A 26,338-nucleotide genomic window follows, 5' to 3' on the forward strand; every position below is an offset into this window, starting at 1 on the left:
GACAGTTGAAGTGTTAATGAATTGCAGAAATTTACATATTTAGATAGTTTGTGAGAGTGCACTGCACTTTACAAACTGTTCAGAGATGACAGAAGTGAGCATACAGTTTTAAAGGAAGACATAAATACATGAGAAAGCAGCATAAAAGCCTCAGGAGTACTACACTGCAATTTGACACGCCAAAATTGGATCCTCAAGCTACAATGTCACACCAATAATTCCACGCTTTAAATAACAATTTGTTAACCAAGTATGGGGAAGGTGTGGGGRGTTGGCTTTTTAACAACCCTGCTAAACAGAAGTGTAATTCTTTTCCTCAGACTTCTTCAAAGCAAGACAAAAAATTCAATTGATCATTTTTGGTGGTCAAAGCTCCTCACACCACWGTGTTACAGTGAGGCTGCAGGAGATTATAATTAAATAGAATTGAGTCCTGTGATTATGAACAATTACATTTATAAAATATCTGGAATAAGCAGCTGTACAACAGGTTAACTGTCATACATGAAAGGTCAGGTACTTCATAATATATTTCCATTTAGTAATCCACAATTCAAACATTAGAGTGCTCTGCCAGTAGATGAAGTTAGGCAAGCATAAGAGTCATCCAAASTAACAGTAAATTATGTGATCATCATCTTCATTTCAAACAAACCAGTTCATTGCCTGGAGGGGATTTCCGTCAAAGAAAACGTTTCCTTTATGTTGGTAATGAAATAAAACTGTACAAAGGAACTTTGTGTTTAAATGAAGGCCAAGTTAATCTGCTGCAATTCAACTAAACCCCCTTGTGATTAACTTAGTGTTAGCTAACATTTTGCTAATCATTGCTAAGTGCTAATGACTAAGGTACCATAAATGTCAGTAACAGGTCACTGACCRGCCACCTGCCTCTCAGTCACTCCCACAGAGCAGAGTCCTTTCCTCCTGCCTCATATCAAGTGGGTTGTTGATCGGCTCAGTGTGTGACTCCTCCTTTCAAAGATTGAGGGAAGGCTGACCAAGGAAGGAGAAGGAACACCCTGTTGGGGAAAAAAAAAAAGTTATTGATCATTGATCCCAATATCAATAGTGCAGTAGTCATTTCTCAACCTTGTTGTATGTATATCATCCATGGAACGTGTGAGTGCAGAAGATCTCAAAGATTGGCAGCTTTTGACATTAATGATTCAGCATTTCTAGCACTTGAACAGAAAACATCACTTATTTTAAAAACTGAAGAAGAAAGACTTTTTCCACGTTTCCAGCCTTCAGAGATTTGGAATGCAAGAACATGCTTTTGAAGAGTAGCTGTTAACAAGTATTAGTGTACATCTTGCATCACTTTTTGCAGTAATAATCTCCCTCCAAAATGAAGGTGAGATACACTATGATAATCTCTTAGAGAAAAAGAGCTCCCCCGTCCAATCCTACAACTTTCAGTACTATCATCAGCTCTGAGCCCCAAATGAGATGCTGAACACGTCTCCTTGGCTGCAGGAGGCAACAGACATTGCAATGATTTGTCAGAGCTTGCTTTAGCTGTGCCTGGATGGGCACACACTAGGCAAGAAGCTGACTTTTCTGATGCTCGGAGAATAAGCTGCTTCTGAGACTTAATTACAGTGGAACCAACACATCAATATGTAGCACTAAAAGTAAACCTCTTTGGATTAGCTGAGATTTTATATTCTTTTCACATTAGACCTCAAGATACTTTCACAAGCAATCTTCTGTTGCTCTTTACAGCCCMGCTGAGCTTCTCAGCATATCAACAGGTCACGGTATTTAGGCAGCTTGTGCACCTGCATGCTTCAAGAATCTTTTAAATAGGGATATTTTGGGTAGGTAAGGATATATACTTCATTATGAGCAAGTCTTATGCCTGTTATGGCATGTCCTCCATTTGCAATATATGAATATCTGAAAATTAAATCCTAAACTCATCTTTATAGAGCAGCTCTTATTAGACTCTCAAGTATTTTATACCAGATATTTTTTCCATTTACAGATAGGGGAACAAAAAACTATAATCACAGGTAAAATGAGCTTCTCAAGTCTTCCCTGCAACCAAGTTATTAAAGTCCTCAGAACTCTGGCCAGTGAGCTACATGGCCACTTGTACAACCAAACTAAAACAACAAGTAATTAAATTGTACATCAATTAAGAAAAAAAAAAACCTCAGAAAAAAATCCCATTGAAAAGTGTTTGTGAAAGAATAAACTTAGTACCCAGAACCAGAAATAGAACTAGACCACATGTGAGTGTTGAAACCAACTCTGTGCCTTAGAGCATGTTRTAGAAGAACCCAACACCATTTTAAGGCCTTTGTGCATTAGAGCTGTACCGTGCTCTCTTAGCTTAGAGAACTCAGGATTTCTTGCTCACTTCAGTCAGGATCTGATGCACAGAATTTTCCAGCACCACACCGGTTATCATCTCCAGCACCAGCACAAGTGGGAGTAATAACAGGGAGAGCACATGGTCTGTCCAAGGCATGACCATTTAAGCTTTCCAAGCTGGAAGARGCTTTTGCTTCCACTGCCTTTGAAAGACGAGTGTTTGGAGAGCCAGGACACAGCACAGGTCGAGGCTTGGAATTTTGAGAGCTCCAATCCACAGAACTGGAGCGATGAACATTAACAGCACATTTGACAGATCCACTTAGGCTGCACGTAGAAGAGSAACGAGCAATCTACAATTAGGAAGGGTTTGAGAGTTAGTCCAAACAAGGAAAAAAAAATGCATCCAAGCTTTACTGATAGTTTTACTGGTTTTTATCCTACACCGAAAAATTCCTACAGAAGCACAGGCCAGGATTAATTTAAATAAACAATATGTCTGAATAACAGCTTTGACTTTGAATGGACTCAGACAGGTTTCCTGCAGTTTTAGTTTCTATTCAACAACTGCACTGGTATTCCAACTTGAGGGGCTGCACTCCAAACCTCTTTTCCCTTCAACCTTATCATTCAACCAAAAAGGCTTTATGCAAGTTCAGTGGTGTGTGGGATTGGTTAAAAAAAACCCACAACACATGATCTGCTGCCAAGCTGCAGCTTATTACCACAGAGGTCCAAGAGCTCTGGGAAGAATCTGAAACAGRAACATAATTTTGCTACTGCAAGTTTCTGTGATTTTGTGGAAAAATAAATATTTTTACATGCACAAAAAGAAAAGTACATGACTCGCAAATTCATGAGAAATGAGATACAGTGCTGTATCAAAATGAAGACAATTAGAATGCAAAAACAATTGTTGGCATAATCATRACAGAAGGAAGAAAATCTCTCTATAGGGAACTGGGCTTTAGCCCCACTGATTAATTCTTTTATTACCTCTAAAGCAAGRGAGTCCATGGTGACACTTGCTACCTTCTTGGTTCATATTTTCTCATGTGGGAGAGCAGCGTTCTTTATGTTGTACAATTTAATGGCCATTCAAACATGAATTCTCAATATTAAAGTACTGAAACATCAGTCAGTAGTGGAAAGATGAACAGGATTCCCTTTTCTTGGCCTWCTGTCCCACAAACTATAGACTAGAAAGCAGGTCTTTACTCATCAAATTTACTCAAATGCTCTAATAAAAAGCAAAGATGATGAAAAAACTCCTCCAAATCCAGTCTGCTTTACTAGACTGTATCAGGAAATTGAATTTGGTCTAATGCAGTAGAAGAAATCTGCAAGAGGCAGCCAGGCATAGCAGAAGAGTTGCAATATGTAGAACAACATAGTTTTTTACCAAGGTTCCTTAAACATATATAAGGAGATAATTCCCTTGTTTTATTAAAAACTTGCAGGCTGCAGCATTTTTTTTCTCTAGCCTTTCTTCCCAGTTTGTTTCACATGATATCTGTCATCTCACTACTTTGGCTGAAATGTTCACCTTATTATTCAGGGTTGTACACCACATTTCTATGTAGTGTTCAAAACCAAAAGCATGAACCAATATTGGACTTGTGTTGAAACTTTCTCCCTCTCTCAGAAGAGGAAACCTATTCCATCCCTAGCAAAAGAGATTGCTGGGGTTTTTCAACTTGAATGTATAAGGCAACTCCCAGTTTCTAGTGCATCAAGATTTTTCTGCATTTTCAGCAAGCAGCACTTCTCATTCAACAGCTCTTAAAAATAATAGGTCTAYGAATGCAGCTAAAAATTGTCTCTTCCTCACAGTGAATGTTGAAATTGTTACAGTGAGACCAGCAGCTGACACAAATGAAGTGTGATGTTAAGAAGGTGCCCTCTTTGGCCACACAGAAAAGCACTCACCGCTAAGGAGGAGGTGCTGCTCATGCGGCTGCCGATGTAACCCTCGGTAGCAGAGCTGGGGCTCCTCCCCTCTGTTGCACTGTGAGACATCAAAGCCCTGCGAAGAGCTCTCTTGGGTGTTTTGGAGAAAGAAAAGGCCCTCGTGACCTGAGGAGTAGGAGAAGTAATTACACACTGACAAGAGCCAGGCTGTAACAACTACTGTTTATACAGGCTACCATTCAAATTCTGAACATCTCTAGGATGGTATCAAGTGTTGGTGTGACTTGTGCCACAGCCAGCCAAACACCCACACCCAAAATGATCTGACTTTTAAAGGCTCCCCATCATCCTTGCTCTTCTCATTCTGTCCAAATATGAGAACATGGCAGGGGGAGAGAAGGGCAGAGATTCAAGGATAAATCAAAGCAAGGTCTGGCCACCTAGGGTTCCCCACAGTCAGGCCCCCCTCAATTYTGGATTCCATTTAAAAGATTCAAAGTATTAAACAACATAAGTTCCATAACAGACTCAAAAATGACTACATAATACTTATGACTGTAATACTTAAGACTATATAGAGATRTTCCAAAACCTTAAACACCCCTCACCTTCTTTAAGGAGCTTATACTTAAGCGTTTTAGCTCAGATTAAGTTTTTCCTGTCACGACTGTAAATACTACAAACTGACTGAAACAGGAATGCTAGCACAATTCTCTGACTATAATGACTTTTACTGTCTCTRTAGTATCTTACCTTTTTTGATGTTTTCTTTATTGCCCTGGATGCTCTGCTTAAAGTACTGTCCATATCTTTAGTATTTACTTCAACTGAATCAGGATCAGCAACATAAATGAGATTYTCCTGTGGACAAAAATACTCTTAATAATGGTCAAACATCAACACTTGTCAAAACATAATTTTCTAGTTCATTAGATCAGATTTAGAKGTTTTAATTGCCATATTCTCCCTTATTTATCTCTTTTTACAGTTCAGTAGCTCTTTGTTTTCAAGTCATTTCATTAGATCAACAGCTGGTGCAATCAGTTTCTGAAACCACTTCATCAGTAGTTTTACATTCAGTTTGTCTGATTCAGTTTCAAGTCCAGGGTTGACCAAATTAAAGGCAGTAGTTCTGAGGCATCCCTAGGGAGTTTCCGAGATAAACACTGATTTATTCCACTGACACATCTAGCACATTTCTAAAGTGAAATCTTGAGAGCTCCAGCTGTCAAACATTAAGACTGAAGTCTTTAAGTGCAATACACATTGCAGAATAGCCACGAGTTTTAGGTTTTTTCCCATGCCTCATTCTTAAACTCCAGTATGTGCAAAGCAATCTCCAGCTGCCTACTCACAAAACTTGAGGGGCACAGAGGGCACACATGAGAATGGGAAGTTGCTGGGATGAGTTCTTTCTCTGTTTTGTGTGTTTATTTTGAGAAAATAATTTTGTATTAAAAAAAAAATCTCAGAAGGACATCAGCCAGCAGCTTTACGGCCATTCCCAAATCCTAAGGAAGAGCAGCCAAAGCCTTTGCTGCCACCAGGTGGCAAAGTCAAKGTTATCTCACTCAATGATGCTGTGGAACTCTAAAATCAGGCAAAAGAGCTTAAATTGAAGCTCAATTTGACATTTAAATCAGCAAGAAAGAAGTRTTATATAGTTGGTACAAAGCAGTAGTTACAGAAATTATAACTAATGGGATTCAGCACAGTAGGTTACAATTTGTCATCATATGATTCTGAATGTCTTGGGGCAAGAAGGAATGATACATTTATCATACAAAGGTTTAATTTCTATTAAAAATCCAAGTTATRTGTCACACTAAATACTGAAGATAGGCAACAGACAAGCTAAAATAAATTAACACTTCCAAATCAGCACTTTTCCTACTCACTACCTAAAAATGAAGGAAAATCACAAAGCCAAGCTTCTTATTCCTAAGTCCTAGATCACAAGACAAACCAAATAAAACTAAGACGCTGCTTTCATTACTTAATTACCTCTCCTGTAACAAGCATGTCTTTAGAAATCACAACCAAATATTGCACTGTAGGAAYACACTGCAGAACATAAAACATTTCTAGCTTCAGCAAAGAAGCTTCAGCTATATGTACTGCACGTATTTTCAGCAAATTGAGATGACTGATATGCGTAGACTTTTACATAATTAAAACATTAGCTGAAAGCCTCTTGCCATAATTGGAGAGGATTTACTTCTCAAATGAGTGGTTTTCTGACTGCAGAAAACCCACACACTGAACTTCTAGAAATGTGACAATGCCAGTGCCTCCTTTATTTCACTTTTTGTTATTTCTTTGTTTGAAGGCTGTAGACTTCTGTCTGTGAGAGGAAGATGCTTCATGTCTCTTGCATTACGGTGCAGATAAGGTGTAGAACAAAAAAATTCAACCTAACAGAGGGTTAAACCAACCCAAATGATTCATAACACTGGGGCTGTAAATTGGAACATAACTGTGAAAGAAACTGAATACAATTCTTGTTAGATCTGTTAGTGCCGAATTAAATTATTTATAATTAATTTCTGATGGTGAAAGGGTATGATTCTTGATTTCTAAGTACTACTTAGATTCTGCACAGACTAACTTCCAGGCTGTTTCCCTTTATACCTTTCAACCACTCATTTGCAGACATGGTAGCACAAATGTTTTCTGCCCTACTTTACCTCAGACATGTCCTCTATAAACTTCTTTAGCTTCAGGTGCTTAAAGCCAAAAAAAGAGAAATATTTCAATCAGCAACATGATTCCAAAATACTCACTGCATCTGCTTTACAAATAGTGTTGGCCACATGCCGACAYAACATCTTCAGCCAGTCCTCCTTGCAAGGGTCTTCTGTTGTCATCTGGAAGCTCAGCAGCTTGTTGTTGAGTTCTGTAGGTGGCCTCACAACTAAGGCAAAGGCTTTCTGGCAATCTACAGTTCATTAAAAAAAAAACAAGGAGTTAATACAAAAAATAATGGTCTTTTTGAAATATATTTCAGGGAGAAACCTTCAGAAGAGTTAGCCCTCTGTCTGCCAGAAGCTGGAGATACAGACAATATGATTTGGTGAAATGCTTTTGAATTGCATTTATTTATTTCCACTAAATTGCATTGTATTTATTTACACAATAGCTGTTGTACCACTTGCAATGGAAGAGTTCTGTCCACAGCCATCATCAAGAGGCTGCAATCAGCAGCTCATGCAAGAGCTGATTATTCACCAAATAATCTGCAGAGTAGTCTGCCTCACCTACCCTCTTTGCCATTTCTCTTATAATTGAGTTTCTATGTTCAGGTGGCTCAGAGAAAAAGCAGAACAGATGATGTGCATATCATCACTTACAGTGAAACACCAAATCTTGCCAGGATAGCAATCTAGAAACTGGTGTGACTAGATTCTTCATAAGTCACTATCAAAGCTGGAGCAGTATGGCAAAGCAGACAGAGAAATTAAGTCATCTTTTAAGATGCCAAGCACAGCTCCTCCTGAGCATTATCATCACCAGTTAAAAGAAAATGTGGTTTCACACCAACAGCACTTTTCTCTGGCCAGTAATGCTCTAGGCTGAAGTTTGAGGTTTGGTTTTTATTTTGTAATATCCAGAGCTGCCAAGTGTTTAACTCTGTTTATCTCACACTGCCAATTGGTTGGCTTATGCTAATGCCATCTAGCAGTCCTGCCAAATTCRGCATCCTGCAGTGATTCTTGAAAAGCCACAAGGTATCAGTGCAGGGAATTCTCAAMCTCATACAGAGAATCAAACAGAAACTTTTACTAAAATCACATACCTAACATACCAAACAATAAATACACCTTAACATTCCATCCTACAACTGCAGAACTTTCTCCTTCACACTCCAAAACAGTTTTCCTTATCTAACACAGCACTTCAAAACACACAGACCTTCTGTCTCCCTGATGTCCAGGACTTTCTTGATCTGAGAGAGAGGCATGAGAACAACATGTTTGAGAGATGCAGGAGGCCTTGTGTGGCCATGGGGACTCTTGAAAGCTCCAATAACTTTATGCCGTTTCCTCGCAATCTGCAGTTAAATTAGAAGAGATAGGGTCAGTTGGAAGATCTTTCTTCCAAGATGTTTCCAAGATGTTTCCTTTCCTTTCTATTTTTTTTTACCTTCTACTATGCAGGAAGGCACAGAAAATCTTGCTATACTACCACATAAATCTTAAAGGAATTCACTTCTCATTATTCACTGCCTACARTTCAAGTGGCCCAGCAATATTTGGTCTAAGGCATTCATTGTGATTTTTTTTCAGTAGCCTGACAACAGACAGATCTATTGAGGTCCACTATTTACTCCCATTAAATACAAATAACTTTAAAAGTTTACAAAACGTGCCGAGCCAAGGACTCCAGCACTTTTTCATCTATTGGTACTACTCAAAGTGCTATTCAGGTAAACAKTTTTTTAACATATTAAGCTGGTGTTATGTTTTTTCTCTGGCTCAAAGACATTAAAGGCTACACTAACACTCTCAGCCACACAGACATGACTACATGRACTTACACAGTAGCTAATGGAAAGGAAACATCAGCATGTGTTGACTTATCAGCATCTGTGACTTTGAATTCTGCTTCAAAAGTTCTTAAACTTTACTTATTTATATTCTTGTGTAATGTCAAGCCTTTTACAATTCAGTTCATGAGATGTATAGTCATCTTACCTCTAGGCAATCATTGAACAGAAAGAGTGTGACCTGCTCTCCCCTGTCACAGAGGTCATCACCGAGTGCYACAGTTTCCAGACGCTGAACTAAGCTCCGGTGAGAGGACAGGAGATTGGCCTGAATGACAGAAACAAAAAGCTCATTAAGCATTTCGTCCAAGGGCTGGATTACTGCTTTCTTACAGCTTAACACTGSCAATCTGTTTAAACTAGCACCATTGCATTGCAACTTCACACAATTTTGCAAAGGGAAAATAGTGCAGTCATTTAACAGATCTGCAGCTTTGGAGAAATTACTTACYGGACATCCATCCACTTCATAGACAACGTCAAAGAACTGCCTTTGTGCCTCTGTTTTCCTTTTGTCTTCATTAATGTGTCTAAGGGAAGCATATTATATTAATCTTCTATACCAAGCAACAGCAAAAGAATGCACTGCATTTAAGGCATACAAACATAATAAAGCTAAACATTCAGGGATAGAATTTATATAGCAGCACTTTCCACATTTGCCTGACAAAATAGCCAAATACCAAGTACCATCTTATGCAATCACATAAGAAACTTCAGCCCTAGAACTCTTCTTGTCATGTTACCAGCACTTGACACACCATTCAGTTAGTATAGAATTCCTCTCCCCTACCCTGCAAGATTTTGAGGTAGACACAGTGCATTTTTCACAGCCTGCATTTTATCCCCCCAAATCAGGGTTGTAGCTCACCAAGCAGCAAATGCAAGAATAATTACAATTTAAAAGATGTTGTTCAAACTGGACAAACATTTACCCAATTAATGCAGGAGTTCTCATTGCTRGAGACACACTACACTTCAAAGGAGGTGAGACTTACAATCTAAGCAACTTCAGCTTTCAGCTAATTAASTCATGGAACAGTGCCAAGAAGAGCTAATGCAGGGCCAGAAGAGAAACTAATCTCCCACCAAAAATGTGTCCTTTCAGTGGATATATGCACAGAAGTAAAGACAAAACCCATCTYTTCCATTCTAGAGGGAACAYATAGAAATAMGAGTTGGATCAGAACAGAGCACTGGGGAGGTTTCCTGCTCAGGCCTGGAGTCAGCTAAGGTTCAGGTGCAAGTGTTGGGTAACAACATCACAGATTCTGTCAGAGCTCTGGCAGAACTCCAAAGTGACAACAGCAGCCAAAGGGAGGCTGAAGAACACATACAGTTATGTTTACTTTCTGTTACTTGTGGCAACAAAACATTGACAGCAATTTAGAAGGAACAGAGGGATCTAAATGCAGTATGTTTAACAGTATGTTTCACAGAATCAACATGACTTACGTCATCACCTCCTTTAATGATTCAATAGCTCTCTCTAGAGTTACTTTATCTGGGTTCTCTTCTGCTGTATGTTTCTTAATATCTATAATTAAAGAAAAAAATAAAGAAATAAAAACTCTACACACATCACAAGTGCCTGAAAAGAAATATGAAAAACTGAAGTTTAAACTGAGTTTAGATAAGCTGACTGAAGAAATCATATCTATCCTGGAGTCCAAACAGCACTGATTAAGAGGGATACTAAGCTGAGCAGCAGTTGTCCAGGCATCTCATTGTAGGAAAGAAACCCAAACACACACATTACAAAAAACAAACCCTTAAACTATTAAAAAAACCTAAATTGAAGTGCAGAGGCAAGCATAGCAGTCTTTTTCTACCTGAAGCAAAGGGGGATGTGGATTTTTTTAATTATTTTTATTAACAAAATCATTATTACAGCAAGTAATCGATACCAGGTGGAACATATGAAACTAAGCCTTGTCAATATGATTTGCTCTCTAGCTTGTGTTAGTTTCATTTGAATCTCAATTATATTCTTGCTTGAAGAGACAGAATTGTCAGTGCAAACTGTTCCTCTATCTGTATCCTGCATACAAATGTATGAACAAGCAGAGTTTAGTCAGAAGTATTCTTTCTTCAGTAGTGGGTCTCACTGACTGCCAGTAATCATGGTTAACTCACATAATCAGGCTTGTTTTAGACAAAAGTTGTTGCTAATGATGACAAAAGTAGACATTATCTTGTGGTTTCAACACCTTCACAAACTAATAAAAATTACATCACTAGGTTACCATTTAGCAGTAGGGCAACACTGGGCAGCCTTTGAACAGGACGGATAAGAAGCTCAGCTAGGCTTTGGCGGCCACATTCAGGTTTAGCTTGATTTATCTGGGAAAAAGGAAATCATGTTTACTTTTTTTTTCCACATATACACACACAAGAAAAGCAMAAGATAGAGAAAAATTGCCTTTCTTGAAATTAGCATTGCTATACAAGTGTSAGAATTGTTTACCGCAGTCATTAACAAGAGCATGTTAAATACCACATTCAAAATGGTACAGTGATTTATATTCTCAGAATGTCTAGCTTTAAAGTGTCCATATCAACCCCTCAGTGCTTGTTTCAGGTGGAGTGGGACAGGGGACAGCCTGTTCTCTTATTTGTTCTCCATCTTTTAGATATCAATACTTGGATGTAATTCATAGTCCCTCAGAATACACAAGCTGTAATCTGTCAGTGTGATTACTTGATTATTTGGATATAGGAGTTAAAGCTACACTGCACTATTAAGAGTACACACATATCTGAAGAGCTCAGGAGTCTTAAGACTCATCTTCAAGTAATTTTCTTTGAAGATCATCTTCCTGTTAGATCTCCACTGTTAGGCTCCTATTCATTAGTCACAAGAACRCTGAGAAATTCTACCTCCCTGGAGCTTCACAGCTGCCCAAAGAAAGTTAAAAACTACTTCAGAAATACAAGTCTCACAAACTCAGGGAGGGGACCAGTCAAAGCAGCAGCTCTAGTAACCTTCACAGGAAAGGGAAGACATATTTGAGAGGAACGTTTTCCAGCAAAAATGCATATAATCAAATTACCTTAAAAGCTGCTTAACAGAGGAGGAACTCAGACCTTTTGTGAAAGGGTCATATGAGGAGCTTGAGGGATTGAAGTTCAAATCCTTCTTATTTCTGTCTCACCAAGATATGTTCCCATTCCTTCAAGCTTTCAAAACGTCACATTCTTCCATCTACTGCATTCAGTACTACATGGTAACAGCCCCCATGTTATAGACTTTGTTCTGCAGACACTTACCTTCAGGAAGGCATGAAACCTTGGCTTCTGTTTCTCACATCTTGTAATCGTCTCCTTGCTCATTTCAAAGAAATTCACAAACGGAGGGTATGTTTTCAACAAGTCTTTTGACTGAAAGAAACAACTGTTAGGGCTCTGCTTTACATATTATGTATCATTGTACATATGTTCATATGCCCTGAGCTATACAAAGCTGCTCAAAGGCACATTGCAATAAAGAATAATAAAAAATGTGTTGTAAACCCATACGTGTTCTCAGAACAAGTTAAGACATTTTTGCATGCCAGATGCCCAAGATTGATGCTACTGATTAAACGCAGGCTGCTCTCACCAGCAAACAAGTGACAATCTTAGAAGCTGCTGAACAGCTCAAGGGGGAGGCAGGTTCGCACCTAGCAAGACACTTTTGGTGAGAATTTTGGAAATTCCAGACAGGTATTTTCACCAGTTCCTGCAATCTCCTTTTAAACCACCAGAAGTAATTCCTTAGACTGAAAATTTTTGAATGACAAGCACTATTTGTCTCAGAATCATCAGATTTTGAYGAGAGCACAAGATACCTTGCAGGCTATTATGCTCAAATCCATTGCAGTCCCAGACCTAGCTCTCCTGTTCCACACATTCTGTACTTTGGAAAACAAGGAGTCCTTATTCACTTACACATTTCAAATCTTGAAGAAAGAACACATGAAGTTTCTGTGAAAAGTTATTTTCCCAGTTCTTTACTATTGATCAGGGGCAGCAGAGAGCTAATGGCACAGAAAGTGACTTCTAATGTCTGAGTAAAAAGAGTGTCGGCTTCAAATTGCTGTTCTCAGACTGCAGATATTTGCAGTTTTACTCCCTCATACCAGTGGATGGACACGTATAATCCAYATCAAGTTTCAGTGTATCACCTAACTCAACTGGAAAGTCTAAATAAAAAATGCAATGATACAAATTGGATTTCTCAGTAGTGCTTTGTTTGTGTTTACTAGCTCCTAATGTGTATCGTTTGTAAGGCAAGATAATAGTTGTAAGCATAAARAAAGAAACAGGAACTTACGTATTTKAGAATGATATCACCAATACTTTTGCTTTCAGTCCAATTTATCATAAGATCTTCCAGGTCTTCCTAGAATACATGCAGGGATGGGGGGAAAAAACAAGCTGAGCATAAACTGTGTAAAGTCATTAAGCAGAACTATGTTTTGCCAAATATATATCATTAGGTGTGTTTTGTACTGACAAAACAGGCACTTCTAAAAGCTGTACGATTTCACATTCAGCCCCYCCAGCCTACTGAGGGCTCAAAACAAGAGATCTCTGCCTTACTGAATAAAAACATRTACTTGTAAATCAATGCAAGTAGAGCCTGGCAGCACATCAGGACTAGCCAACTCTGCAATAAGATGTCACTGCTGCATCCAACACACTACACAACACATCTCAGAGGAATATTAAAATAGATACACAGAAAAACAGTCTAATCAATTCTAATCAAGATTGCACAACTAATCTAGGACTTAAGTCCATAAGATGGGATTGAAATACAACTAGGATAGATTTCTCTCACTTTCCTTGACACCCTGGTCTAGAAAGTGAGACCAAGCTGTTAAGCCTGTATCAGCTTGATAAGGATCATGCTCAGTCACCAACAGCTAATAAGGACTGAAGCTTCAGAATTCACCTTAGTGAAAAGAAGTCATCACTGATATTGGCTTGTTGCTGCCATTGCTCACATCTTTATTATACCAAAGATGAAGGAAAACACARCAGCTACATCAAAGCAACTCTGCCTACACTGCATGCTGCAGGTGACTCCAATTTGACATGTACACACACACACTACTTTCATCTCAGTCTCAGTGGGCACACATCAATACCCAGTGTGATTAACTAGACTGGACCCCAGTGGTTGGAAAAAAAAAACCAACAAAAAAAAGTACAAACAAATCACCAAGTTGCAGGCAGTCTGCAAGTATCCTTATTTAAAAGCCTACTGTGAAATGCTGCCAGAAACAGGCATATGCCACTATTTGAAAGACYATATATCAGCACCAGGAAGAATCTATACCTATATAGCTGATGCAACTGAAAACATACAGAAAATATTCAAAATCTCTCTGAAAGCTTCCCCTACAGGGGAGAAGGTGAAACTTGCCTTGATTTTAGTRTGCACATCAAGAATATCTGGAATGCTGCCAAATATGGTCTTAATCTCTTCCTGTGCAAGGATTGGTCCCCCAAGTTGTCCTTCCTTCTCCAATGGAACYTGGAATAACTGATGAATTAAGAGAAAAAAATGTTAATACCCTCCCACCTGCCAAACCTTCTGTTAGCAAGTTATGAAAGCAACAGTGTTTTCCTTCTAGATCATAATTTCCTMCAGTCACTATCTTGAGAGGCTTCCATTCTGCAAAGTGGGTTATGGAGAGTGGTTTGAAGATACAAACACTTAGTTTGATACATCACTACAGCATAACCCCCTTTCATTTCCTTTTCTACTCATACACATGTTGGCTCATTCTTTAAGCAGATAATCAGCTGCAATGGAAATAAACTTTCAAGAAATTAGGCTCTTCCTGTAAGTTGTTTGCTCTTCTGCTCTTCTTGGGATAATTTCAAAAAAGACTTTTTCCTCTGCCATCTCCCTCTATTCACTAATATCTAAAACATTAGTCATGAAGATCCCATTTTCCTGACACTTGTAATTTCCATATAAATTGCAATTCCACTGCAGATCCCAGATTAGAAATTGCATTTTCCAACCTGAAACTGAGTATTTTTCTATGTCAGTAAAATTACATGAGACTGTTTATATTGTCATCTTCCTATGAAGCTTTGATGCACCCAGGCCCTTCAATGCCTTCAGATCACAGGTTGAAAATACCAATTGATGTAAACACTAGATACCTTATTACAATTGACYTGGACTGGCTTTAAAATCAGTTTACCTGAATTATTGTTGTCAGAATATCAACATAGTTACTTTCTGTCTGATACAATTCCTTTGCAACTTGCCATCTTGCAGATTGCTTGAGAGGAAGAGGAGTTGAGTTTTTGGAAGGCCTYGTGCAGGATTTTGGTGTTTCTGATGAAGAGATATTCCCAAAAGAAAACAGAACTTTATTACAATAGAATCCCTAAAAAAAGCTCACTCTCAAAGACAAAACAAAACCCCCAAAAAAACCCTCAGATTTTTTAAGTGAAGTTTTGGGGTTTCTTTTTAAAGGCTATACTGTAGAGTTATCAGAGCTCTTTCAAGAAAATGGCTTTCTTTATCACAGCCTAATTAYAGAACAACAGTAATATATTATTTCTCAAAATTAGACTGAAACTAATAAACCATTTATGGGCAGGTCAAYAACTTGACCCTATTATTAGTACCTTATTCATCAGAAATAATTAGGTGCTGAGCATTACTTATCCCTGCACTACATACAAAAGTGCTTTTCCACTTTCACTTTGCCATGTAAACAACCATCTCTACMACCCTTGCATTAGATGTGTAGCTCAAAACCATTTATTAAAATAAGCCCTTGCACGCAAAACTTACATTTCATTCTTTTGGGGTAGGAGAAAGACTCAAGAAAGTAATTTCCCTTAAAACTAAAGTCAAGGTGGACCTGGAACATTTCCTGAGTTTTAAACACTTGGCCTTGTCTTTGATCTCAGAGACCTATATTGACTTTTTTTATATATCAAAGCTCATTACCATCATAGTTAACAATGAAATAAGTGCCTTAATCTGCTGTTTCCAAAATAACACATTCTGAGACTATCTGCTGCTGTTGGATTAGAAGAAAACTCCCTACCAGTGGTTAACAAGAGCACTACTATCTCCTAATAAGGCTGATCTTCCCCGAATTCCTTCAGAATTATCACTTACAGGTTGTGCCTCATTGAGAGCTCTTACGTGATTTGATTTTGCCTTTTTAAAGTACCAGTAGTTCCAGATACATCCTCTATATGATGGARCYRGACCTTTTAAAAAYACTKGGGTATYAGCTTTTGACTAACCAAAATTTTGSAGTTCCTTTCTTCCACAAGAACCACAAGCAGAGATATTTAAAAYKGTYCATTCACTAAAATCCAGCTGAYAATCTATATTCTTGTGAAGTTTTASACATGACAGTTTGCTGGCACAAATAGAGTTGCCTCAACAGAACATTCCCAAGATCTAGGAGTGGGCTCTACAGGAATTTTCCCTATGACTCCTTTAGAAAACAATCTTTGTTCTCTTTTCTCCAAGTATCCTATGGAGAGTATTTTGGATGATTTAYTTACTGTTGACTATGCTGCTAATTCACTATAGATATCCAGCAGAGTGTTTGGAGAATTTTGGAGTAACACTGGACTGTACCTCCTATTTATCACCTCCAAATCTCTTCCTTCAAAAATGAACATGCTTACTGTGATGACATGATGCAGGTTAGCCTGTGTCTGAACTCTTCATCCCAATTGTTTCTCCCAAACTTCGAAATGGCAAAAGCCTGGAATTACTTTGCAAATCTGTATGAGAACCTATAAGATTTCCCTACCCCACCATTTCCAACTGCACACAAAGGCTCCTAAACATCATAGGTGTGGCTGAATGGAAGGTTTTAGCTTTACCTCCATTGGCAGTGCTTGACTCCGGAGTGTTGGAAATATCCAGCAAGGACCCAAGAGAGAGGGAATGTTCAGCTGAGGGGCGTTTCCGAGGAGGRAATGGGGACATGTCTGTTTCCCTGGTCAGTTGAGCGAGAGTCTCTTTCAAACGGCGCCGTTTGCGGTTGCTGTTGGGAGTGCTCAGGGAAAGCAGGGACACCGACTTCTTGAAGTCAGGACTCTCCGACTGCAGTAAAAGAAAACTCCATTTAGTGGGTTTATCCTCTATGTCCAGTTCAACTCAGTGCACAGATAAGTTAATTACAGAGATCAACACACAACTCAAAAGGAAACTTCTTAAGGAAGTMATTTTTAAAATGGAAACCAGAGTATTCTATTCGTTAAAAGTAAAACCTTTGGGAAGCACAAAAAAGGTTTAATTCCCAATTATATTCCATGTATAAAATTTATAATGGATTATCTGGAACTTAAATGCTGCTTTAAACTATCTGACCTCTGGCCCCACACTCTGTGAATGATAATTTTATCACCAAATACCTGCTGTGCATTGTGTGAGTGTTCAACATACCTTCTCAAATAAATACATGGACTCTCCAGCTCTGGCATCCATTTGAATGCTCCCCCAAAACCACTAAAGGGAAAAGGAAACACACATTAGGAACACATTGCAAAGCTTCACCCAAAGTTAAAAATATTCAAAATAATCTATAACAGTAACACAGTTGGTATGGGAGTTTTTTTTTTTTTTAGAATAAGCTACATGCTGGCACATGGCACACACAGTTCTACATAGCAGCATTCTTTCAAGAATTTTCAGCACTAACCTCTTGCTTTACAACATAGAGTTTTTTCAAAGGTTCAAATGGAAGATCTTTTACTGTACTTTCTTCAACCACCAAGTGCGTACACCTTTCATCACCAACTGGTAAATAATGTCCTCCTAGATAAAAAAGAAAAAGAGGCAAATTAGCAAGGTTAAAGAATATTATTGTTAGAAATTAATATCTCACTTAACAGTTCTGTGGCACCTGTCATTAGAAACTCCACCCCATTGTCCCCGTAGGTTTTCATAAACAACCACCTTGCATTTCTGTCATTTCTTCCATGTTAGCTTTCTCATCATCAGAGAATCCCAGGAAACTTAACATGCAATCCTGAAAGGGAGGAACCTTGAACTGATTTCTAAAGTCATCATCAGCTGCACAGAAATCACTGAAAGAMAGAAGTTGCATGAGAAGGTCATTAAATCAGGGCTATGTCAGTATTTGGGCAAAAGCTCACATTTTAGGTAAATAGGATGCAAGGTGAAGACTGAAGGAAAATAAACACATACATTTCATTCCTTTTCTCCCACGCCTTATAAATCCACTCAGCTTTCACAATAGGAATRCCAAGGCTTACAGCAATCTACAAAACAGGAAAATCATAAGTTGTACCAAATATTTCTATTTAAATCTTTCCCACGCTAAGAAACATTTATAACCTTCCTTTTACTTTTCAAAGTAGCTCCTGCAAAAAGTGAACATATTCCTTCAAGAGTTGTTTCCAACTGCAGCTCCCCAGAGTTAGAATGCATGAATTCAGTGACTAGGAKATCAGATCAATAGCTATTTTGACATTTCCTCAAAAGTGCACCATTTTGTTCGTTTGATATCCTTCATCACTCACAAAAACACAAAATCAAATCTCTGATCCAGTGGAATATGGGATCTTTTTTCTGCTTTTGATACTTCCTATGAAGAAAAATATCCCAGCCTGCTTTTATCAAAGAGAAGGTGACTATTTGAAAGGTATAACTGCCATAACTGCTTCAGAGATTGTAGAGTTTTCCTGCTTTTTCCCCTTTGAGTTGGCAGAAAGGAGTGTTTGAACAGAAAATAGGACTTCTCTTTAAACTCTAAGATTATTAAGACAAACTAGGAAAAAAGCWCCACATCCTACCAACAAGGGAGAGTGAAGGGGCATAGACACTGCTATGTCATATTAAATGGTATAAAAAACAAGAAAATTAATTTACTTCTAATCTGATCATRAATGTCCCAAGTGGTTCCCTTTCAGAATCAGAAAAGCACACTGATGTCTATTTATGCATAAAGGAAGATYTGAATCCTCATCCATAGCAAGTTGAAAATAATTTTTATAAGAAGATATGCACTAATTAAGTACTAAAGCTTTTTGCAAGTTACCTCCAAGTTTATTGCTTGGACAGACAAAAGCAGGCTTGTTGATACATRTACACTTGTTCATCACTGTCTTAACTACTGATAGCATCAAYACTTAAYCATTTTGAATCTTGTTATTTGCTATATTTGTCTATTTCAAAATCTCTGCATTCAATTTATGTTATTTAGATCTCCCACAGAGACAAAAACATGCCAAAGCTCAACACCAGGCAGAGATGAATTCACCATTACAAGTTACTGCTGCTAGTACAGGCAAAAACAGCAGCTTCTGAGCTGAAGTATAATGAACAAATTTAGTCTACAAGAGCCAAAATCCAAARGTTTCCATGAAACACCAACTCAGGCTTACATACTCTGAACTTGTCTCCATGTGTTGAGTTTGCCACCAGATGAGTAACTTTTGAGCTAAAGTCCCTTCGAATAATTCCACCCATATGATGAACCAAGGTCACAAGCTTAACCTGAAAAATAAAGATGAAAAGTTTTCAGTATCTTCTGAAGAGTGAGAGCAGTACAAAAGTGGTTTACAAAGTAAGTCACAGAAGGTTACATTAAATGTCTAGAAACACAAATACTCTGATCTGTTCTTAAAAAAAAACTTGCTCATATCTACAGAAGAAAGAGTTCTTTTGAGTATCAGCTATAAACATTTCTTTATATTTCAACATTTAATACAGCCTTGCTGTGTAGTATGAAGACTGTCCAAGCCACCAGTACKCTCATGATCATCATACATAATGCCTTCACCTTTTCTCACACATTAGATTTGAAGGATGTTTTCCTTGCTGATTAAGTCAATTCTAGACCAAACCTAACTAACCCCAACACCAGGCAAAGGCTTTTGGTYTAGGATTTTTTTTTTCAGATTAAGATGTGGAGCTATATTATTGATTCCCAGGTGTCCAGTAGGTAARTTAGATGGCAACTGCCTCCCTGAAACAGAAAAGCAAAGTACTAGAGTATCCAACAGAGTACAATTCTGATAGCATGATACCACGACAGCATAGCAGCAAGGTAAGATGTCTGCAAATGCTCTGAACAGGTCTACAGGTCTTTACTTGGCCGTTCTACCACTTGTACAAAAAAGAGGACACCACTGGGTAAACATCATCTCATCTGAAGCCTCAATTTACAAATYTTTAAGCCCTATTACATTTGAGCAGTTTCATGTCACTCAACAAAAAAGAGACCAAAAGTGACATGGATAAAATGACTTGAACTAAGTTTTGTTCCCATCCTCAAATAATGCTGCCTCTGGACTTGTAACCAAACAAAAGGACAATTAATTCTCCCCATACAAGCTTGAGCCATGGTTAAACCTCTGGGTGATAGAAGAGTATCTTGAAAATATACTTAACATTGTTTTACCAATCCAAAGAAGAAAAAAAGTCTTACTAATTCATCCTTCTTTCTGAATCCTGTRAAGCACAGTACCAAGTTCAACATACTTGCACAGTACAATGGACGGCAGGAGAAAGGTAAAGCCTGAAAACAAGAAGAAAGCTTRTTAGTCAACAGCATACTGCTGCCATTAAAGTTTTCACCCTACCTTTAATACAGCACTGTTATTTCCAGTATTAAAAATGCAGACACTACTCCAAGTCTGTATATTCTGTTACACCTCAGCTCYACACCTGACAGCATTCTTATACAGTAACTAGAGCAWCCCCAAATTCCACAAGTAGAGATYCATCCTTTTATTTCCTTCCCAATACATCTGCTCTGCATTACAATTTTCAGAAATATAAAGTGGCTACCAGAGAATCATTTGTATGCTGCATTTCCCTAATGGCACAATCCCAGCTGGTGATCAGCAACTCCCACAACTACAGCAGCARATGTAGCCTTACCACTGTCTGCCTGCACTCTCCCAATACATGCAATATTCTAACACAGCATTAAAAACTCACTTTTCCTAAAATTCTTCTCTGCCTAGGAATGTTTCTAACTGGTTGGAAAAGCAAGAGAGATTTTACTGTGAACATTTAGAACTCACTGCAGCAGAGAACTACTCAGCTGATTTCTGCAGGAARTACTCACCTCTCCTTTCTGTGCACAGTGCAGCACGACTGGGGGCCCGATGACACGGCAATCTGCCTTGCAGAGGTTGGTAAAGATGGGAGCTTGAAAGTCTGATACAACGAAGATCGTCTCAAATTCAGGGGAATCAGCATCTCCAAGCTCTTCTATCGTGTCTGTCTTTATGTAGGGCACTTTAATTTCCTTGATGTGGAAGGATGAAAGGAAAAGCATTATTCAAACAACATACTTGCACTAGTGTAAAATTCAACTGATGTTTATTTTGGACTATTAGAAAAATGTATGATTCATATTTCAGAGACAGAGTTAAGATTTGTGAAAGCTGAATGCAATKCACTGTTCTCTAGCATAAGAATAGCTATGAACTGCTGCATGCTTTAAGACTAAAGGTCTTAAAGTCATTCCTGCTTCTGCAGAATCAGAATTCTGGTTGCTTTAGCAGTTTATGTATCAGTTCACACTGATAATGTAGCAGTGGAAACAGCTAGATAGAAAAAAAAAACCTTAAGCTCAAAAGATAAATGAAATTTCAGGCTGTCAGAACAGCTTAGGGTACTTTGGGATGCTACTAAAAAGTAGCATCCAGCTTGCAACAGCAAGCTCCATCCTGCATAACATCTAWAGAACAGAAATATATTTTGTTCATTGCTTCATATTTTTAAATGGTCTAAAAATTTGGTGCATTCCACTTTCAATCATTAGTTCCAAACTTCATTTTTTATGTTTTCATATCAAGAAATGGAAAAACATTTCTTTCACTTCAGTTCAAATGCAGCTTTCAATTGAAAGAGAATTCAATTGACAATCACAAGYCAGTTCATAGCACAAACTTATGTGTGACTGAACACAAGCATGCAGTTGGACGTCCCCAGGGGTATTTCTATGTTAGAAAACACCACTAGGAAAGAGCTGCAGGTATTACTTTCATATTTAAGAGAGTGTTTGCAAAAAAGAGCACTAATTTTGATGAGCTGTGACACCATCAGAACCATTAGTATATATTATGATCATTATGCCCAATTAATCCAAATTAAAGCGTGTGCACATTTCAGTCCCAGTGAAGTGTAACATGCTGCATGCAATTATATGTGCTTAATTGCATGACATACCATATGAATTATACTTTTTATTAGTTTTTCTTCTGATTTATCAGGACTACTTTCCTTTATCTTTATAACAGGTACTTCCATTATCTTAATGGTCTGTGAAAGAGGAGAACTTTAGTACAGAAGCATAATTGGTTACTAGAAATCTAAAGGCATAACATGTCCTTCCAGTGACTGTTTTATCTCAGGCCCACATACCTCCAAGGCTTTCAGAAGCTCCTCACGTTTCCCTGCTTCCTGAACCAAAACCACTCTTGTTTCTATTTGAGGCATTTCTTCTGCTTAGAGAGAAACAAGGATAATATTTGTATTTCAGCAGAAAAATCCATGATATGTCTAAATCAAGCAATAATGTATAGAAGAATATAGGCAGACAACAGCCTTTCAAGGCTTTTTATCAGGAACAAGCCTGAAAATAAACGTTACCTCAAGAAGCATGTCCTTTAATTAATGCATACCCCAGTGACTTAGAGCCCAACTTTCTAGTATAAGGTGAAACAAGAACTTGCAACTCATGATCAGTCAAAGCATGAACATAAATTGGGGGAGATGGAGGACAAGCAAATGAAAACCCCAAAAAATATTGGCCCAGTGCTTCTAGCAGAAATAGATACCAAGATTTGCCGGAAAATAGACAGCTGATATCTTTTCTACTTTCTGTATTGCTGGCTGACAAGGCCTATTACTTCTTGGTGAAACTGAGAAGTTATGAGAAATATCAGAACTGAGATTAGATGCCTTGGGGTTTTTTTTGCATACATTAATAAGCCTTCAAAATATTAGGAGGAAGAACAGGTATTGCCTCCATGTCGTTTGCATCAACAAACCACCAGTAGATTTTGGCTAATATCTTGGAGGAAAACATTGGTGTTTTTTTTAATTTTTTTAAAATTAATTTTTTAAGATTTGTTCTTAAATTAATTTTGGGCTCAAGACTATTAATCTCTCCACCTGTCTACCTTATGATACCTATTAATCTGTGTACTTRTAACCAACAGAGCAGCTGTAGTTTCCAAACACTGGTGTCAAAATGTCACCTGGAATGATTTATTCCACAAAAGAGGCATCAAATGGAACTGACAGCTTTCTGYACAACAGCCAAAAAACTCATTTGGTTAGGGCTGTAGCCCCAAATCTTTTTAACAAGATGAGTTAAAAAATTAAGACAGTCCCTTGRTTAATAAAAGGATCCCAGATCAACACCCTTTTGCCTACTCTACATATAATTATGGAGGTCAAAGCGTTTTTGGTTTTTCAAAACTACAAAGTACCAACAAAATAATCAGTCATTGCAAAAACAGAGTATTCTTAAAATAAACGTCCCCCATTACCGTCAACATCCAGAACAGCTGCACGAAACACATTCTCTTTGGAGGTTTCTATAATTTTTGAATCAAGAACAGAAGAATCAGCCAAGAGGCTCCTCCCGGTTTCAGACACCAGAGTACTGTTGTCAGCCATGATTAAGCCTTGTTTCTTTCTTCAACAGCTGGAAGATAGAGGGGACAAACTAAGTTAGAGGTACCAAAAGCTCATTAATAACAGTTTACCACTAAGGYTGTCAGAAGTGACTTCAGAAAACAAAACATTTAGGCCCTTACTGAACCCCCACTCACACTGATAGAGCAGCTCTGAAAGAGCATCAAGAGTAACACAGGTGATRGAAAGGACTGACAACAAARCTGTTACAGAAATAGTTCTGTAATTCATCTGCACAGAGTGCTGCAGAGAGGGAATTTCAGCAGTTTCAGAGAGGGAATTTTCAGCAATTTCTCTGTGCACAAGGAAGGATGAACTGTAGCGTACATTTGGAAAAGCTTAACCACAAAGCACCAACAAACTAAAAGCATTTGTTTCCTTCAGTGACAAAGCTAGAGTTGAGACCAAGATTAGCATTGTTAAAATGAAGCATTAGCAGGAGAATTAGGGTAACCAAAGCATGATACTAAAATATGATTTTTTAGGTGAACTGGCTAGAGATACTGTGGTTAAAAACGAGCACCCAGAGAGYAGGACCAGCACTGTTTACTAACAGAAAAATTAAAAATGCTTGAGAGTCTTTACAAAGTTGATATGCATGTATATGTCTAATGGTCTCACCTATTGTCCTACACCAATTATAACTGAGTAGAAGAACCCTATTATCATCAGATAAAGAGGCCTCCTGTCTTCTCAAACAGAAAGCATCTGTGCTCTCCCTGCCCATCAAACCCGACACCTGCTGGAAAGGCAGAATTCTTAACCCTCTCATACTCTGTGAGCTACCTACCCAAATCTTCCACCAGAAAGCTTGTTCTAAGACACCTGCCCAACATGCAGCATATTTTCTCTCACACATGAGGCAAGCAGGGTGCATTTTCTGTGATTCATCACACATGCAGATTTCAATGTTTACACAGTGATATCAGAAGTTGCCCAGAGCAGCAACCACAGAATTGCTCTCGTATAATAACCCTTTGTTAGCATTTTAACTGAAGTTGTTCTTGTGACAGTAAAGCCTCTTTAAAACAGCACCTACTCAAATACTGCATTAAAGCATTGTCTGAAAGAGGACTCTTGAGGTAATAAAACCCCTACAGAACATCCTAACGACCATAAAATTACATAGCAAAGTCAGAAGACAAAAAAACAATGGGCACCTTGGCATAACAACAATACAGGAAAGACTTTATATTCTACAGTTTAGGAAAATCACATTAGGGGCTCTTGSAAATGATTCAGGTCTTCATAACACCCAAGTTCCTAATACAGTAATGAGTAGCAAATCAATAATACAAATCTTTSACAATCCTAGACAAATTCAGCCACCTTAATTTCAATATCCAGGTCACACACAGCTGTGCAGCTCCATGGAATTTGGTTTCCTAGACCTATGTCCTAATCACCCACCTCATTTTTCTGAGAGCAGCTTAAGACAGAGCAAGAGAAGAGTAACCCCAATTATAAAGAATCTTTGGGGAAACCACCCGGCCAGAATGTTACAATATCACCACCAGAAACTGTTATAAAATTACCTGTTTCTTTGGCAGTAAGGGGGGAGGGAGGCATAATCTTGGAAGATTCAAACTATATTATTAATAATGATTATCACAAAGACAATTCCATGCAAATTCAGAAGAAAGCAAACCCTCCAGTTAAAGGCACAAATTRACTTAAATCCTAGAGATTATTTCTGAGACATCAGTAGGGTTATTGATATATCAAATAACATGCATATGAATTTACAAAGAACTTCATTGTATACTTGAAGAAGCCCATGCTTTGGTCTGGGCATTGATTTTCTTTAAGGATTTTCCAACTGATTTATTTATTTATGAGGGTCCACCCTAGGTGTACTTAAAAATATTCCTTGTTTTAATACCCATGTAATAATTAAAATCGTAATACTAAACTTACAGACTGAAAGTGCCAGGATGCAGAGAACACAGACATGAACACAACAGTTTTCCCTCACATAAAAAGAAAAAGTGGAAACACCATCACTACAGGCTTCCGACAGAGCTAATGCCCCTACAGCATCACACTTAGAAATGACCTCCCAATAATTCTTGGAAAGCCTGAAGGACACAAAACACCCACAAACTAAATGCTTGTTAAAGCAAGGAAAGGACAGTAAACACCTCCCCCATTTCCCATTTCCCTCCCGAGGAACCCCCAGGAAGGTTCCCGAGCTCTCTGCAGGGAGGTGGCCGAGGGCAGGACGCGGGACCACCACAKCCCCTCGCCTCAGGAGCCAGCAGGTGCCGGCMGGCCCGGGGCTCCGCCCTGCCCAGRGACCACCGCCAGCAGCCYGAGGAGTCCCGGAGCAGCGCTGGGGCCCAGCGGCCTCACMCGGGACASACRCACCGGTCCCRSSACAGACACACCGGTCCCACCCCAGACCCCCCGCACCCCCAGCCCCAGTGCCCCCTCACCGCCGGTACCGCCCGCCGCCATCAGCGGCCGCCGCCAATTCAAACCGCGAGCCGCCGCACCCACGYCACAGCCCATTGGCTGTCGCTTCCCCCGCCCCGCTCTAAGCGGCCTTTTTATTCGCCAGCACCGCCATACGCCCCGCCCACTTTCCTTCCTTTTTTGGCCAGCCTTTCATCCTAGCCCCTCTCTGATTGGTCGCTGTACCTGCCACTCACACTCAGCGAGCTCCCATTGGCTGTGAGAGGTTACCTGGGCAGACGCACAGCGCTGATTGCGGTAACAAGCACCGGCTGCTGGTGGGCGGGGAAAACTCGCTGTGCTGATTGGCTAATTGGACACAGATGCTTTGTCTGATTGGCTGACGCGGGGTTTGAACGCTACCAACGGCCGCGCCGAGAGACCCGGATGGAGGGGGCGGGGCGGGAGCGGAGCCGCCCTCATGGCCCTCCCTC

General features: G+C 38.9%; 1 protein-coding gene across 5 annotated transcripts; it reads right to left on the reverse strand.

Annotated features, from left to right (window-relative positions):
• Nucleotides 1-655: 655 nt before the first annotated feature.
• ECT2 (epithelial cell transforming 2) lies at nt 656-25,959 on the reverse strand. 5 transcript variants are annotated; one of them, XM_057369386.1, is made up of 25 exons: nt 25,886-25,959; nt 23,303-23,460; nt 22,170-22,249; nt 21,975-22,067; nt 20,866-21,048; nt 20,221-20,310; nt 19,179-19,286; nt 17,976-18,049; nt 17,724-17,854; nt 17,467-17,582; nt 17,211-17,273; nt 16,646-16,868; nt 14,986-15,122; nt 14,193-14,312; nt 13,095-13,163; nt 12,050-12,160; nt 11,026-11,122; nt 10,235-10,316; nt 9,231-9,309; nt 8,928-9,047; nt 8,146-8,284; nt 7,017-7,171; nt 4,987-5,094; nt 4,252-4,398; nt 656-1,022 (listed from the first exon to the last, which is right to left on the reverse strand). In XM_057369386.1, the coding sequence occupies exons 2-25, from the start codon at nt 23,430-23,432 to the stop codon at nt 933-935; spliced, it is 2,745 nt and encodes a 914-aa protein (XP_057225369.1). In that variant the 5' UTR covers nt 23,433-23,460; nt 25,886-25,959; the 3' UTR covers nt 656-932. The 5 variants fall into 5 exon arrangements, with proteins under 5 accessions (XP_057225369.1, XP_057225368.1, XP_057225371.1 ...); XM_057369385.1 differs by having other exon boundaries at nt 22,170-22,252; XM_057369389.1 differs by lacking the exon at nt 656-1,022 and adding an exon at nt 2,225-2,675 and having other exon boundaries at nt 22,170-22,252.
• Nucleotides 25,960-26,338: the final 379 nt, after the last annotated feature.

The sequence above is a fragment of the Malurus melanocephalus genome, unplaced genomic scaffold (genome assembly GCF_030028575.1).
Source record: "Malurus melanocephalus ecotype Western Australia unplaced genomic scaffold, MMel_1.1 scaffold_108, whole genome shotgun sequence".
Lineage (NCBI taxonomy): Eukaryota > Metazoa > Chordata > Aves > Passeriformes > Maluridae > Malurus > Malurus melanocephalus.